The following is a 17,845-nucleotide window of genomic DNA, read 5'->3' as shown; positions in this document are numbered from 1 at the left end:
GGACGCAGTGCGTGACCATATAGGGAGAGGCCCCTCTACCCCTCCACCCAGCTTCTGAAGAAAAGTACTGAAGTTAATACTAAAACAATCCCTAATAAGGAAAAGTTGCACTCGACGCTATGTCATGCCAAGCGCTGGCGGGGTCGAAGGGGAAGAGCTAACAAAACTCGGAGGCACGCCGCTCCGGGGATCTCTCTCTCTCTCGGGTTTAGGCAGCGACGGTAGTCAGCGTGAGTAGCAGCCGACTTGGGCTGAGGGCGGGCTGCAGGCAGACAGTTGGAGATAGTCGCCGATGAGCGTTTAGGCAGCGACCGCGGGACTCTGACGTAGGGTGCTAGTGTGGGCAGCAAAGTGCTGGAAAGTTCTATCAGGCAGCCAGAACGGTGGAAGTCAGTCACCGTCTCTGTAATGGGCTTGGCTATTCTGTAGGTACAATCACTACGCAGTTAGGGTGATCTGTATTCTTTATGAATAAATTAGAACTTTTATAAAGTCCATACGAGTTTACTTCTACCAACATCCTAGCCTTGTACCTTCACACCAGGGAATTTAACATCTTAGCCAGATCAAAAGTCTCCCTCTCAATTAGGTCAACCGGCTAATTCCCGTTTACGATCCGTGTCGCTCAATCCCTCGCAAAACCCACGCTTGGGACGCGACATAAATAAAAGTTTTGGTGCCAGGTGTGGGGTACCACAAAGGCATATAGGCAAAAAGGAGATAGGAGCCAGTAGATTTTGCTACAGCGACTGTGGCAATTAGCAGGAAGTTGTGGCGACTCGCAACTTTCAGCATTAGTAGCCCCACCACGACAGAGTCCAGAGAAGTAGTCCTAGCGGGTGCAGGGCAACGCAGGATAGCGGCAGCACGACGCGGAGCGACGAGGCACAGAGGTGCCTAAGCAGCCAGCGTTCGAGACCGGGGGTCCGGGCCGAGCAGCGGCAGCAGCCGTAGCAGCGGCAGCCGAGGCGAGCGACGGGGTCGGCACAACCCAGCAGAGCGGCGGCCGACGCATCGCGGCAGCGCGGAACAGCGCGGGCATAGACAGCACAGAGACAGCGCGGAGCAGCGCGGCACAACGCGGGACAACGCGGATCAGCGGAACAGACGGCGCACCACAAGAGAAGCGGTACATATAAAATTATATTAAGAATTTTGTATCTTGTATTGTAAAGTGCTAACATAGTTAAGTTGGTAAGATGGCCCAAACTAACAAAGTTCCGTCAGCCTCCAGTAGCGGTAAGATATCAGTGAAAGAAGCCTTGTGTATAGTTCCAAAAGTGTTCGAAGGAAATAAGAGAGATCTTAGGGAGTTTATTGAAAATGTAGACGCTGCATTTGAACTTGTGAAACCGGAGGAACACGAAACGTTACTGAAGTTTGTTAAAGCCAAAATAACCGGAGAGGCCAGATCGAGGCTGCAAGTAAGGGAACGCACGGGGACATGGCAGGAAGTAAAACATGTTCTAGAGGAAAATTATGCGAGTAAGCGTACCATTGACTACTACGCGTGCAAGATATTTCAATCGAGACAGGGACAAGGAGAGCCAATTGCGACATGGGCAAGCCGAATAGATGAAATGCAAAGGGATTTCAGGGAAGCAGTAAGCAGAGTTACGGCTAGGGAGAACTTAAAGGGCGCAATAGAACTGGTTGATTCACTAGGAAGAGCATGCTTTATACAAGGGTTAAGCAATGATAGAATACAGACGATAGTAAGAAGTAGAGGCGATGAAATCACGCTAGCAGCGGCCGTGGAACTAGCATTGCAAGAAGAAAGTGCAATACTGTCAATGAAAGAGCGGGGACTAGCCCCAAGAGTAACTTTCAACCGGGGAAAGGAAACGGTGAAGAATACCAGAGATATTAGAGATTTGAAATGTTTCAATTGTGGATTGAGAGGGCACATGGCAAGCAAGTGTAGAAAGAATAGGCCAGAGGGAAGAGTACGGATAATGACGGGCAAAGAGTTTACGAATTTTTGTTACGGGTGCGACAAGCCAGGACATACAGACGCGGAATGCCGGGTAAGATTAAGAAAAATTAAGCCGATAGATACAAGAGACTTTAGAGGAAATCATAGGGAAGCTGATGGAGGGTTACGAGAGTGGAGGTGCCCACAATGTAATCTACCAGGGAACTGTGGAGGTCCGTGTACGAGGGTAAAAGACGTTGCTTGTTTCAAGTGTAAGCGGCCGGGACATTACGCGAAAGATTGTCACGCAGGGCCCTGGCACGCATGGAGAAAAGGCAGGGTGCCAGTATCGAGCAAAACCGGTAAAGTGGTGCAGCGAAACTAAGAGGCGGAAAGGCCAGACAGTCGGGCCTTGTTGCGATAGGTAAACCCTCAGTTAGGGTAATCGACTGTGCAACAGAAAATGACGTTTTGGTTTTATACTGCATAGAATTAAAAAGATATTTGAAGTTGCTAATAGACACTGGAGCACAGTTGTGTCTGCTCAAGAGAATTAGTATTCCGATAAATAGTACACTTGCAATTAATGAAGCGGAAAGGCTTCGGCTAAAAGGTGTAACCAGCGAGGCCGTCAGCACAATAGGTACGGTACAGGTACACTTAAGTGTGGACGGTTCTGAGCAAGTAGGGCAAAAATTTCACGTGTACGGGAGAGGATTAGATATTCCGTACGACGGACTGATAGGCAGAAATTTCTTGACAGAGCATAGAGTTAAGTTAGACTATGCAGGTAAAATAGTGAGACTAAAAGGGCGAGATATACCCTTAGTAGTAGAGGAAGAGCCAAAGGGACATGAGAACGAACAAGATTCAGAAGTAGGCGGGGAAATAGGGCCCCGAGAGGAAAAAATAATGTTATTAAAGGTGGAAGGAAATGTAAAAAGGGGAATCGAAAAGGAAATTATTCCTAGGCAGGAGATTGCACAAGGGGTACATGTACCTGAAGCGTTAGTAAAAGTGCGAAATGGGAAATGCGTAGTAAGTGCATTAAACTTGTCAGAAGACAGAGTGCAGTTAGGAAACGTCAGGTTAATGACGGAAGAATTAGAAAAAGTAGGGAAAATACGCGAAGTAAAATGTTGTACTAATGTCATAGGAAAGACAGAAAGTCGTACTAGTGTGTTGCGAAGGCAATTAAGAATGGATCATTTGAACGCTGAAGAGAAAAGCGCTCTAGCAGAGGTTTGCGCGGAATACGGAGATGTATTTCATCTACCAGGGGACAACCTGTCCTATACTTCCGCAGTGAAGCACAGAATACCGATTGCACCGGAACACGCGGGAAAGGTAGTAAACGCTAGACCGTACAGGATCCCGGAAGCGCAAAAGGAAGTGCTAAGGGAGCAAATAGAGCAGATGCTAAGAGATGACATAATTGTCGAGAGTAAGAGCGCTTGGAACGCACCGTTACTGTTAGTTCCAAAGAAGCTAGACGCTAGTGGCAAACAGAAATGGAGAATCGTAGTGGACTACAGACGATTAAATGATATCACTGTAGGCGATGCATTTCCACTACCGAATATCTCCGAGATACTGGATCAGTTAGGGCAAGCTAAGTACTTCTCGACGCTTGACCTCGCAAGCGGGTACCATCAAATATTGACGGACGAGAAGGACAGAGAGAAAACGGCATTTAGCTCAAACTATCAGCATTACGAATACAAACGAATGCCGATGGGACTGAAGGGAGCCCCAGGATGTTTTCAGAGACTGATGAATACAGTCTTGGCAGGTTTACAAGGAGTGAAATGCTTTGTATATCTAGACGACATAGTATGCTATGGGGAAAACCTGCAGGAGCATAACGAAAAGCTCCGGGAAATATTTGACAGGTTGCGAGAGCACAATTTGAAGCTGCAACCAGACAAGTGTGAATTCCTGAGGAAGGAAGTAATCTTCCTAGGTCATTGCATCACTGACAAAGGAATATCACCAGATATGGCGAAGGTGGAGAAGGTGAAGTTCTTCCCACAGCCAAAGACAACTAAGGAACTAAAAGGGTTTCTCGGATTGATAGGTTACTACCGCCGTTTCATTGCTAACTTCAGCAAGATTGCGAAACCTCTCCATGAGCTCTTAAAAAAGGGAGTGGAGTACCGATGGAGCGAACGTCAGAACAATGCGTTCGAAGAACTAAAAGAGAAATTAATAAACCCTCCGTTACTTCAGTACCCTGACTTTACGAAACCGTTCATCATTACAACGGATGCGAGTAACGCAGCCTTGGGTGCAGTGTTATCGCAAGGTAAGAAGATTGGCGAAGACTTGCCCATCGCATATGCATCCAGAGCATTGAACAAAGCCGAACTAAATTATAGCACAACGGAAAAAGAGTTGTTGGCTATAGTTTACGCAGTAAAACAGTTCAGACCATATGTATATGGCAGAAAGTTCACTGTAGTGACAGACCATAAGCCACTAACGTGGATATTTAGTGTCAAAGATCCGAGTTCGAGACTCCTGAAGTGGAGACTGAAACTCGAGGAGTATGATTATGAAGTAATATACAAGCCAGGAAAGTTAAATAGTAATGCGGATGCGCTGAGTAGAATAAGGCATGAAGGGAAGGAAGAGATAGATGCGAAGCAGAAGGTGGAGACGGAGATCTCGGCAGCAAAAGCAAATGGGGAAGAAAGTTCCGTAAACGTGCGGCAAGCACAAGTGTCGAGTGAAATAGAACAGGAAACGGATAGTGGTGAGGAAATTAGTCCCGAAGAAAAAGAAAATATACTAAAGGAAATGCATGACAATCCCTTGGGAGGTCACCAAGGAATGCACAGGACACTCGAAAGAATTAAAGCATACAAGCAGTGGCGCGGAATGAAGCGTGACATTGAAAATTACATTAGGAAATGCCCATCGTGTCCAAAGAATTAAAACACGCAAATGAAAACTAGGATGCCCTTAGAAATTACAGACACAGCAGAAACAGTATTCGGAAAGTGTGCGATGGATATAGTGGGTCCACTAGATGTATCTAATACAGGAAAAAGGTACATGTTAACATTCCAAGACGATCTGAGTAAATTTACCTTAGCAATCCCAATTGACAAACAAGATGCCGAAACAGTAGCTGAGGCATTTGTGGAAAACGTAGTATTAAGGTATGGAATTCCATCAGTATTATTAACAGATCAAGGGTCTAACTTTCTGAGTGTTGTATTTAAAAGTGTATGTAAATTGTTGAAGGTAAAGCGTATAAATACTACAGCGTACCACCCTGAATCAAATGGTGCACTAGAAAGAAGTCATAGAACTATTGTAGAGTATCTCAGACACTTTGTAACAGGAGATCAAAGTTCTTGGGACAAATGGGTACCGTATGCAATTTTTGTGTTCAACACTACACCACACAGCAGCACAGGATACACACCATTTGAATTACTATACGGAAGAAAGGTTAACATACCAGGAGTACTGCAGCAAGAAACACAGCAGGTAAGTTACAATTATGAAATGTATGTAAATAAACTAAGAGCGAGAATGCAGGAAGCCCACAGAGTGGCCAGAGACTCGATTATAAGAAGTAAGAAAATCAGTAAGGAACAGTATGACATGAAACAAAATCCAAAAAACTTCAAGGTAGGAGATAAAGTATTACTGCACGATGAGTCGGTGAGACGGGGTAGATCTCGGAAATTAGATTCACAATGGAGAGGTCCATTTGAGGTAGTAAAAGTGGAAGGTCCTAACGTAGTAATAAAAGTTAAAAGAAATAAGGGAACAAAAGTACATGCCAACAGGCTGAAACAATTCTTTTAAATTTCAGGTATGGCACTCAAGTGGCAGGTCGTGAAATTCGTCATAGTGATAACAGCATACTACATCACTGCATCAGAGCATGCAACAAATGAGTACCAAGTGACGCCATTTCCGAGTTCATCAGGACTATATTACGATAATAGAGGACAGGTAGAAATATACAGTACCACATGGAGAATAGTCACATACGTAAATCTAGATATAATAACAGAAAGGTTTCAGAATGCAGAGAGGTATGGTAGGGCAGCGGTACAAAGGTGCCGAGAAACACTAACACAACTAAATGTAGGATTAATAGAATGCAGGGTACTAGACCAACAAGTAACCCATCATGTGGAAAAAATCACAGGATTGCAACTTTTAGTACAGCAGCTAACGAAACACGAGACCAGAAGGAAGAGAGGAGTATTCAACTTCGTCGGGCAGGTAAGTAAAATACTGTTCGGGACGTTGGACGAAGCAGATGCAGCATACTATAAGGAAAGAATAGACGCTATGGAGAAAAACTCAGAAGGGTTGTTGAGGCTAACAAAGGAACAGGTGGCAGTGGTAAGAGCCACATTGGCGGGAGTAAACAGGACGGTATATACACTAGAGTCAAATGAGCACGTTCAGAAGACAGGTATGCAAAGACTAGAACGATTCATGAAGGAATACGTGAAGGAAACCGATATAGGGTTTAAACGTGTAGCGTCCTTCGCCACAGTAACAGAGCAAGTATTACAACTATCGGCAGTGTTTGGTCAGATCGAAGAGGAATACGAACAAATGATAAATGCCATTGTAAATGCTCAGAAGGGAATACTACAGCCTCATATAATTAATCCAGTCCAAATTGTAAAATACCTAAGTTTAATACGGGAAGAACTAAAAGATGTAAAGTTTCCTGTTCCTCTTACGGAGTCCTCAGGTTATCTATTGTTAAGAATAATTGATTTAGATGTTTTCATCTCGGGTAGCATACTAGGATATGTAATTAATATTCCATTAATAGATAATAACAATTTCAATTTGTATAGAGTACTCCCACTACCAAAAGAAATTCCAAACATGAAAGGTAAATATGTGTACATACAGCCAGAGAAAGAATTCTTACTAATAGATGAATCCAAAAGGCAGTACGCGAAACTTTCTGCGGAGGAACTAAAATGTAAGGAGCTAAGTAAAAATAGGAGACTGTGCAAACAAGCATTCGCCTTGCTGTCAACATTCGACCACGAAGAGTGCGAAGCCAAATTGTTGCAACCGGTAAGAGAAATTCCGGAAGATTGTGTGCGAAAAATAGTCGCACTGAATCAGAGCCTTTGGACTCATCTAAACAGTAACGAATGGCTATATGTAGCACCGAAGGAAGAAGGCTTAACAGTATTGTGTGGAAGGGAACCACCAAAGGACCTAGTAATAAAAGGGGTAGGAAAAATTAGTTTTTACGGTAAATGTAAGGGGTATGGCACTAGAGTGTTCATACAAACAGATAGAGTGATTCAGAGTAATGTGACGAAGAAAGACATAGTTCCGCAGATCAATCTAGAATTCGATTGTTGCGTGGTAAACAAGGAAAAAAGGAATGTCTCAACGTTAGCATTAGATTTGCCATTGGACCAGGTAATAACACAGTTAGACGACTTGAAAGTCGCAGGAAAAAGACTGGATGATGTCCAGAAGATGGTAGAGAGACAAGAGGAGGAAATGAAGTACTCCAGGTACTTCACACATTACTCCATAACTACGTATGTAGCCATATCAATAGTTATTCTAATCATAATAACATGCTGTTGTAAAAACTGTAAATGTTGTAAAGACTGTTTTAAAAGTATATGGAAATATTTTGAAGACAGTGATTGTTGTGGAAAAGTATGTATAAGAAATACCATAGTGAACCAATACCCAGAGACTAGTTCAGCTAGAAGACACAGTAATAAAGAAACTGAAGAGATAGTAATTTATGAAAGATGTGGAAAAGACCAAGGTGATACGGTCGCTTTCAGAAACAGACGTTAAATAACTGTATTTGAAATATGTAATTGAAATGTAACTGTATTTGAAATGTGTAATTGAAATGTAACTGTATTTGAAATGTAATTCTAATTGAAATGTGAATGTATGTATCAATGAAAGTGTCTTTTGATTTTAATGCAAATGCTTTTGACATAACTGAATGTTAGGCATGTATAATGTAATTGTATTATTGTGTGTTTAATGAATTTGACTTTACTAAATGAAAATGAAAAATATAACATATCAGATGCTAATGTAATAAACAAATCTGTAAAGCATGTAATAGAAAAAAAAAGTCACAATTGACGCTACTCTGAGGAGTAACGCCAATTTCCCTGGCGGGGGAGGTGTTGTAACCGCAGAAAAGCCAAGTCTAAATGCAGTTGTTCTCAGACGATACACCAGAAATCATACGGGGAGATAGAGTTAACAGGGGACGCCAGGCGTGTCAGAGGGGTCACAAAAGATAACGACGCAGCCAGATAGCTGAGGCGGCGGTCCAAGCGGCCAGGCAGCTGCGCGTGATAAGCAAGGAAGCAGACTCAGCTATTAAGATAAACAGGGCGCTCTGGGCAGGTCCCTTAATAAGCAATAACTTGCAGTATCAACACTCTTGGCTAGAGGGAGAAGTCTGGGAGCGGAGAGAGAAAGAAAGAGGGCCCTAGGTGGGGACCGCACTACGTCATGAGGAGCCAATGAAGGGCTCAGGACGCAGTGCGTGACCATATAGGGAGAGGCCCCTCTACCCCTCCACCCAGCTTCTGAAGAAAAGTACTGAAGTTAATACTAAAACAATCCCTTATAAGGAAAAGTTGCACTCGACGCTACGTCATGCCAAGCGCTGGCGGGGTCGAAGGGGAAGAGCTAACAAAACTCGGAGGCACGCCGCTCCGGGGATCTCTCTCTCTCGGGTTTAGGCAGCGACGGTAGTCAGCGTGAGTAGCAGCCGACTTGGGCTGAGGGCGGGCTGCAGGCAGACAGTTGGAGATAGTCGCCGATGAGCGTTTAGGCAGCGACCGCGGGACTCTGACGTAGGGTGCTAGTGTGGGCAGCAAAGTGCTGGAAAGTTCTATCAGGCAGCCAGAACGGTGGAAGTCAGTCACCGTCTCTGTAATGGGCTTGGCTATTCTGTAGGTACAATCACTACGCAGTTAGGGTGATCTGTATTCTTTATGAATAAATTAGAACTTTTATAACGTCCATACGAGTTTACTTCTACCAACATCCTAGCCTTGTACCTTCACACCAGGGAATTTAACATCTTAGCCAGATCAAAAGTCTCCCTCTCAATTAGGTCAACCGGCTAATTCCTGTTTACGAACCGTGTCGCTCAATCCCTCGCAAAACCCACGCTTGGGACGCGACAGAACTTTGGACAACTTAGGCAACGGCCATGGCGCAGTGGTAACACCGAATCCCGTCACATCACCGAAGTTAAGCGCTGTCGGGCTGGGATGGGTGACCATCCGGTCTGCCGAACCTGCGACCGTAGCGGTCACGCGGTTCCAGACTGTAGCGCCTAGAACCGCTCGGCCACCTCGCCCCCCCCCCACCCACACACACACACATACACACACACACACACACACACACACACACACACACACACACACACACACACACACACACAAACGCTCGCAGGCACGCGCGCACCCACGACCACAGTACGGTACGTTGAGAGATGTAGCAGAGAAGGTGAGGTGGGTACCCACCTGGGTATCAGGTGTCGGCGTGACTGCAGTAGCGCCGCTGAATGCCGCCGACGCTCGCTCCGTGTCGGTAAAAAAAAAGCCCATGCTCTGCTACTCCTGCAAGAGGCGCGACCGTTGAGTTTTCCTCGTGTGAAAATGGCACATTTGTCTGTAATCATTTGTGGCTGGCGTGTGTCTTCAGTTACGCAGGCGGGTTGTTGTTTAGTGTCTAAGCACAAACCCAGGGAGCCTCTGAGAAGAGCGTTGTAGGGAAACCGAGTAGATTAGTTTAGTTTAGATTAGATTAGATTAATACTTGTTCCATACGACACTTCGTAATGATGTGGAACGTGTGAGGTTAATGAAAGATGTCTGTACAAGATATTACATTACACAAAATATTGCATGACACTAATGCTTAATTTATATCTAAAAATTCAGCCAATGAGTAGAAGGAGTTGTCATCTAGAAATTCTTTTAATTTATTTTGAAATGTTGGTTGACTATCTGTCAGGCTTTTGATGCTGTTTGGTAGGTGACCAAAGACTTTTGTGGCAGCATAATTTACCCCCTTCTGTGCCAAAGTCAGATTTAACCCTGCATAGTGAAGATCATCCTTTCTCCTGGTGTTATAGCTATGCACACTGCTATTACTTTTGAACTGGGCTGGATTATTAACAACAAATTTCATAAGTGAATATACACTCCTAGAAATTGAAATAAGGACACCGTGAATTCATTGTCCCAGGAAGGGGAAACTTTATTGACACATTCCTGGGGTCAGATGCATCACATGATCACACTGACAGAACCACAGGCACATAGACACAGGCAACAGAGCATGCACAATGTCGGCACTAGTACAGTGTATATCCACCTTTCGCAGCAATGCAGGCTGCTATTCTCCCATGGAGACGATCGTAGAGATGCTGGATGTAGTCCTATGGAACGGCTTGCCATGCCATTTCCACCTGGCGCGTCAGTTGGACCAGCGTTCGTGCTGGACGTGCAGACCGCGTGAGACGACGCTTCATCCAGTCCCAAACATGCTCAATGGGGGACAGATCCGGAGATCTTGCTGGCCATGGTAGTTGACTTACACCTTCTAGAGCACGTTGGGTGGCACGGGATACATGCGGACGTGCATTGTCCTGTTGGAACAGCGAGTTACCTTGCCGGTCTAGGAATGGTAGAACGATGGGTTCGATGACGGTTTGGATGTACCATGCACTATTGAGTGTCCCCTCGACTATCACCAGAGGTGTACGGCCAGTGTAGGAGATCGCTCCCCACACCATGATGCCGGGTGTTGGCCCTGTGTGCCTCGGTCGTATGCAGTCCTGATTGTGGCGCTCACCTGCACGGCGCCAAACACGCATACGACCATCATTGGCACCAAGGCAGAAGCGACTCTCATCGCTGAAGACGACACGTCTCCATTCGTCCCTCCATTCACGCCTGTCGCGACACCACTGGAGGCGGGCTGCACGATGTTGGGGCGTGAGCGGAAGACGGCCTAACGGTGTGCGAGACCGTAGCCCAGCTTCATGGAGACGGTTGCGAATGGTCCTCGCCGAAACCCCAGGAGCAACAGTGTCCCTAATTTGCTGGGAAGTGGCGGTGTGGTCCCCTACGGCACTGCGTAGGATCCTACGGTCTTGGCGTGCATCTGTGCGTCGCTGCGGTCCGGTCCCAGGACGACGGGCACGTGCGCCTTCCGCCGACCACTGGCGAAAACATCGATGTACTGTGGAGACCTCACGCCCCACGTGTTGAGCAATTCGGCGGTACGTCCACCCGGCCTCCCGCATGCCCAGTATACGCCCTCGCTCAAAGTCCGTCAACTGCACATACGGTTCACGTCCACGCTGTCGCGGCATGCTACCAGTGTTAAAGACTGCGATGGAGCTCCGCATGCCACGGCAAACTGGCTGACACTGACGGCGGCGGTGCACAAATGCTGCGCAGCTAGCGCCATTCGACGGCCAACACCGCGGTTCCTGGTGTGTCCGCTGTGCCGTGCGTGTGATCATTGCTTGTACAGTCCTCTCGCAGTGTCCGGAGCAAGTATGGTGGGTCTGACACACCGGTGTCAATGTGTTCTTTTTTCCATTTCCAGGAGTGTATATACTGTGAGGTTACTGTGAGGATCCCTAGATCCTTAAATAGTTGTCTGCAGGATGACTGTGGGTGGGCTCCAGCAATTATTCTGATTACACGTTTTTGAGCAATGAATACTTTTCTACTCAACGATGATTTACCCCAGAATATGATACCATACGAAAGCAGTGAATGAAAGTAGGCATAGTGAGCTAATTTACTGAGATTCTTATCACCAAAATTTGCAATAACCCTAATAGCATACGTAGCCGAACTCAGACGTTTCAGCAGACCATCAATGTGTTGCTTCCAGTTTAACCTCTCATCAATGGCCATACCTAAAAATATTGAAAATTCTCCCTTAGCTACAGACGTCTGTTCAAAGTCTACATTTATTACTGGAGTTGTGCCAGTCAGTCGTCGTACCGGCCGTGCACCGGGCATCACACCCCTGGCAAAAAGTACTGGTCGGTGTGGCGAGGCCGGTTGTATAAAATACCGCTTTGAAGAAAAGAATCTACATTCCACTCAACGAGACAGAAGACTGATTCATAGAGTTCCATTTGTTGGCACAGTCATTTTTATCGCACAAATACAAACGGTTGCGGGCCTCAGTGGCCACCTTCAGAAGATACAATAGAAAAAAATAACAGAGCTTGAATTAAGACCTTAAAGCACGTACAATTTATTTACTAGTTATTCATCTTTTGAATCTGCAGCTCTTGTCCTTTCTTTCCCCATTTGCAGTTAAATTATAGGATATGGGTTCTGCCTTTTTACAAACACATTATTTTCTCTTTTTACCCAAACATGTTTCAGCACCTCTTTGCCATCATCTGTATATGGTTTTGAAGGACCACTTCTGGGTTAATTTTGAACGCCGACGGAGTTCGGAAATGAAAGAACACAGTGCAAACCGCGTTTTGAGAAGTAAAAAGGTGTTTATAAAGAAAGAAACTACACAAAGTTCATTAATATGTGTGTGCAGTGTCCTTGGAACCTAAACGAAGAAGGACCGATCTCAACAAAAGACGACAAACTATCAGTGCAGGACACCATACAGTTGGTCTTGCAAAACCATATAATGTAAAATCGCGTTTTCAGTAAACAATAATCCACTGCTGATGGTACAGAGGTGGTGAAACATGTTTACGTAAAAAGAAAAAAAAATAGTGTATTTGCAAAAAGGTGGTACTCAAATTATATAATTTACTACGTCTACTTGTGGGTTAAGTAGTATGCATTTACACTACATGTGGATCACACCTACGAGCGGCATTTTGTGAACAAACGTCCATACGCTGTGGAACTGAATGTTCCAGTGCATTTGAGAACACAGTGGGATCAAAAACTCGCTGGGATGGATACCACACCTCCTGGAGTGTGGCAGCTATCCCGACACTTCACCAGGGAAAAACACTGCACCCCAACGCTACAGGGACCGGACGGCCCCGCCTGCTTCGCGGAGCAGAAGGCGGAGCTCATGGCCACCACACCAGCAGCGTCTTTCACACCGAACCTGGCTCCCTCCGACCCAGCGTTCACACTTGAAACTGACCAGGTGCTTACACAGCCTGTAGCCCAGCCTGTGCGCACCGAAATCAGACGCACAACAACAAACGAAATCACATGGGCAATTATGCACTCTACATCTAGGAAAGCTACGGGTCACGATGGCATTCAGAACCGCGTTTTGCAGGAACTCACGGTCAACGCCATAGAATATATCACCTGCATTACGAATGCCATACTCAAACACCAATACTTCCCGGCCTTTTGGAAGACGGCCAAGGTCTTGACGCTCAGCAAGCCAGGGAAAGACCACTCCCTCCCACAAAATTACCGACCCATCAGCCTGTTGAGCGCGCTCAGTAAGATCGTTAAGAAGGTGGTTCTAAAACGATTCACTCAGTTTTGCATTGACAATGACACCCTGGGCCCGGAGCAACAACTACTGAGAGTCGTAGAATACATAACACACCGCTACAACACGAACAAAGCAACTGGGTCAGTGTTCCTTGACATCGAGAAAGCTTTCGATCGTCTCTGGCACAATGGCCTCATCCGCAAACCCACGGCCGCTGGGTTCCCCGACGGACTCGCATGCCTCGCACACTCATACCTCACCAACAGAAGTTTCAACACTGACATTCAGGGTAAACAATCGACACAACATATTATCCAAGCAGGGGTACCCCAAGGAAGCATTCTAGGGCCCCTCTTGTTTAATCGCTACATCAATGATATTCCAACGACACAATACACGACGGTTGCCATCTACACGGATGACACGACCATCCTTACGCAAGACTGCAAACCGTCAAACATTAGTAGCAGACTACAGGCAGCACTCAGAACTGTCGAACCTTGGAGAACTGGCGTATTAAAGTAAACCTCGACAAGTGCGAGGCAGTTCTGTTCACTCGCAGGCCGAAATTACTGCGCAAACACCAAAATGCAGACCAGTAACACTACATGGAAGTCCAATACGCTTCTCTGCGAAAGTCAGATACGTCAGTGATTGGCTAGACCGGAAGCTCACATGGGGGGACCACATATAATACATGACCAACAGAGCAAACGCGAGGCTCAGACAACTCTATCCTATGCTCAACAGGAATAGTACTCTGAATATGAGGGTGTCTAGGACATTATAAATGACACTGATTAGACCCCTGATGACATACGCAGCTCTTGTCTGAGGATACGCAGGGTCGATACACCTGGACCGCCTTCAGAAAAAACAGAACAAGATATTACGTATCATAAGCAATGCTCCCTGATACACACGGACAGCGGACTTTCACCGAGAATACCGACTGGAGACTCTCCAGGAGTTATTCAAAAAACGCGTCACGCGACTGTACAAGAAATCAAGTCACTCGAACAATCCTCGCATCCTACACCTGGGCAACTGCAATCACAACCATAGATGGAAACACAAGCGCCCAAAAACACTCCTTAGGGACTAACCATCTATGGTAACTTCGTAACTACGCAAACGACACAGTGAGGCGAGCCCCTGCACTTCAGCCACTGACTAGCTTGCTAGCTGAGCCTCTGCCATGAGGCAATCGCGGGGAAGCCATACACGACACACAAACAAACTCCCAACACATATCACACTGCCAGTTCCTTCGAGAACCATCGAACTGCCAAACCTACAACGACATGGCTATGTCACAGGAGCAGCAGCAGCAGCAGCAGCTGCAGCCCCAGGAGACATCGTCGGCCCAGCAGCAGCAGCGCTCACCTCCCCGAGAGGACTGATCATTCTATGACAATCTGGCATCGCTTCTATGGTAGATACCCAACCGCTAACACAACCTTACCTTGCACGATCTGTCGCAGATAGCAAGAAACCGCTGCTGCCCTTACTACCCAACTTGACACTGTCGCAAAGGAGTTTTTTCCCTTGGCACTTCTTTCCCTCTGCCCTTAAAACCGCCCTTCTTTCAAGCTTGACTCTGTCCAGCTTTTTCGACCACTTCTATCATCCAGATGCACCCGTATTAGTGGGTAACCCTTCCCAGACGTACGGATAACATCGCAGTTCCTCGATCCTGCGATCTCCTCGATTCTAAATACTAACAATGCAGAGGTGAAAGCAGACCTTTTGAGTTGGTCACCATGCTCGCGCGAGCGTGGAGGGTCTCACACCGAAAGGCTTATCAGAAGCTCACAGCAGCTCATAATTAGTTTCTAAATCACAAAGTCTATTTCAAAAAAAAAGAAAAAAGAAAAAAAGGATTGTTGATCTACCCATTAATGGTAAATGCCAGCCAATAAGTTATCACATCAGATTTATTTAACAAAGACAACTTCCAAATCAGTTTTGCTTCACTAGAGCCCGGAGATAACGATACTGGAATTCAAGAGAACCTTGTGCTACAAAGTGCCACAAATAAAACACCACAAATAAAGCACGCAGCTAGCACAACCAAGACTGGAACTATACTACAAAGAATCCTAACAACGTTCCTCTACATATTCCGAAAGGTAAAATTCACACACTCCACACAAGAAGTGAAAAATTTCAAGTAGAAAGCAAAGCCCATTACGAGTATTATTAGGTACCAAATGAATAAACTTGTCAAGGCAGTTGACATTCAGCTTTAAAAAGATAGCAAGACTAAGGTTATTTCAAATTCAGATTATTTACCACTGATCCTAAGACTTCATAACAGCCCTTATAAACCGTAGTACAGAAAACCATTTGCGGAAGCAGATCCATTATTTTACTTAGAGTAACGTCTATACTAACAAATAAAAATCCTTTGTTACTCACCCCGTAAGTCTTCTGATTATAATCGTATTTCAAATAAAGGACTAAAATTATGTATTCATTTCAACATGCCACCCTCTGTCTAAGACGCCATTTCAGTCTGATTCTTCCTTGTTTACGTTCTGTACTGAGTGTTTAAGATGCCTCCGATAATCTTGAGTCCCGCCGACTATGAAGTACAGGCTGTTATAAGATTTCTTAGTGATAAGGCCTAAAAGCGATCGATATTCATCGGGAGATCTGTGCACTTGAAGGAGGGAACATGAGTGATGGAATGATAAGAAAGTGGGTGAGAGCATTTAAAGATGGCCGCACAAATGTGCATGATGAACAACGGAGTGAGAGTCCTTCGATCGTTAATGAAAGTTTGGTGCAGGAAGTGGACAATAAGGTGAGAGAAAACAGACGCTGTACGATTTCCTCCTTGCGGGTTGACTTTCCTAATGTTTCTCGTAGTGTTTTTATGGCATTGTGACTGAGCACTTGAATTACCGAAAATTGTGGGCATGTTGAGTACCGAAAAGGTTGACCGATGTACACGAAACCAAACGTTTAGACAGTGCATAGACTTTCCTTGAACGGTCCGCATGTGGCGAATCAGACTAAAGATCACATCACAACTCTAGATCATCCTCCGTACAGCCCCAATCTTGTCAAAATTGTTTAAATGGCTCTGAGCACTACGGGACTTATCTTCTGAGGTCATCAGTCCCCTAGAACTTAGAACTACTTAAACCTATCTAACTTAAGGACATCACACACATCCATCCCCGAGGCACGATACGAACCTGCGATCGTAGCGCTCGCGCGGTTGTAGTCCGTACCGCCTAGAACCGCTCGGCCACTCCCGCCGGCTGACGAAGTCAAAACAGTGGTGATGCAGTGGTTAACAAGTCAGGCGGCAGACTTGTATGAGGAGGGTATTCAAAAACTGGAACAACGTTATGACAAGTTCCTCAATATTGACGGACATTATGTAGAAAAATAGATTAAGGTACAGGCTTTCATGTCAAAATAAAGTTATTGAGATATCTTAGCAATTTCAAAACGGTACTTACTTAATAAACACTCCTCGTATATAATCAGGGTGGTCCATTGATCGTGACCGGGCCAAATATCTCACGAAATAAGCGTCAAACGACAAAACTACAAAGAACGAAACTCGTCTAGCTTGAAGGGGGAAACCAGACGGCGCTATGGTTGGCCCGCTAGATGGCACTGCCATAGGTCTAACGGATATCAACTGCGTTTTTTAAAAATAGGAACCCCTAATTTTTTATTAAACATTCGTGTATTACGTAAAGAAATAAGAATGTTTTAGTTGGACCACTTCTTTCGCTTTGTGATAGATGACGCTGTAATAGTCACAAACATATGGCTCACAATTTTAGACGAACAGTTGGTAACAGGTAGGTTTTTAAAATTAAAATACAGAACGTAGGTACGTTTGAACATTTTATTTTGGTTGTTCCAATGTGATGCATGTAAATTTGTGAATTTATCATTTCTGAAACGCATGCTCTTACAGCGTGATTACCTGTAAATACCACATTATTGCAATAACTGCTCAAAATGATGTCCGTCAACCTCAATCCATTTGGCAATACGTGTAACGATATTCCTCTCAACAGCTAGTAGTTTGCCTTCCGTAATGTTCGCACATGCATTGACAATGCGCTGACGCATGTTGTCAGGCGTTGTCTGTGGATCACGATAGCAATTATCCTTCAACTTTCTCCACAGAAAGAAATCTGGGGACGTCAGATCCGGTGAACGTGCGGGTCATGGTATGGTGCTTCGACGACCAATCCACCTGTCATGAAATATGCTATTCAATACCGCTTCAACCCCACGCGTGCTATGTGCCGGTCATCCATCATGTTGGAAGTACATCGCCATTCTGTCATGCAGTGAAACATCTTGTAGTAACGTCGGTACAACATTACGTAGTAAATCAGCATACATTGCATCATGTAGATTGCCATCGATAAAATGAGGGCCAATTATCCTTTCTCCCATAATGCCGTACCATAC

At 45.3% G+C, this 17,845-nt stretch overlaps 1 protein-coding gene across 1 annotated transcript in view; it reads left to right on the top strand.

The window, feature by feature from the left end:
• The first annotated feature begins 5,351 nt into the window (after positions 1–5,351).
• LOC126298652 (uncharacterized) overlaps positions 5,352–17,845 on the top strand; it is a 107,218-nt gene continuing 94,724 nt past the window's right edge. Inside the window, exon 1 of the mRNA XM_049990106.1 lies at positions 5,352–5,994. Within this exon, the coding sequence (XP_049846063.1) occupies positions 5,747–5,994 (248 nt within the window). The 5' untranslated portion in view covers positions 5,352–5,746. The remainder of the gene's footprint in view (positions 5,995–17,845) is intronic.

This window comes from Schistocerca gregaria, chromosome 1 (genome assembly GCF_023897955.1).
Source record: "Schistocerca gregaria isolate iqSchGreg1 chromosome 1, iqSchGreg1.2, whole genome shotgun sequence".
NCBI lineage: Eukaryota > Metazoa > Arthropoda > Insecta > Orthoptera > Acrididae > Schistocerca > Schistocerca gregaria.
This window is presented reverse-complemented; position numbering and strand designations above follow the sequence as displayed.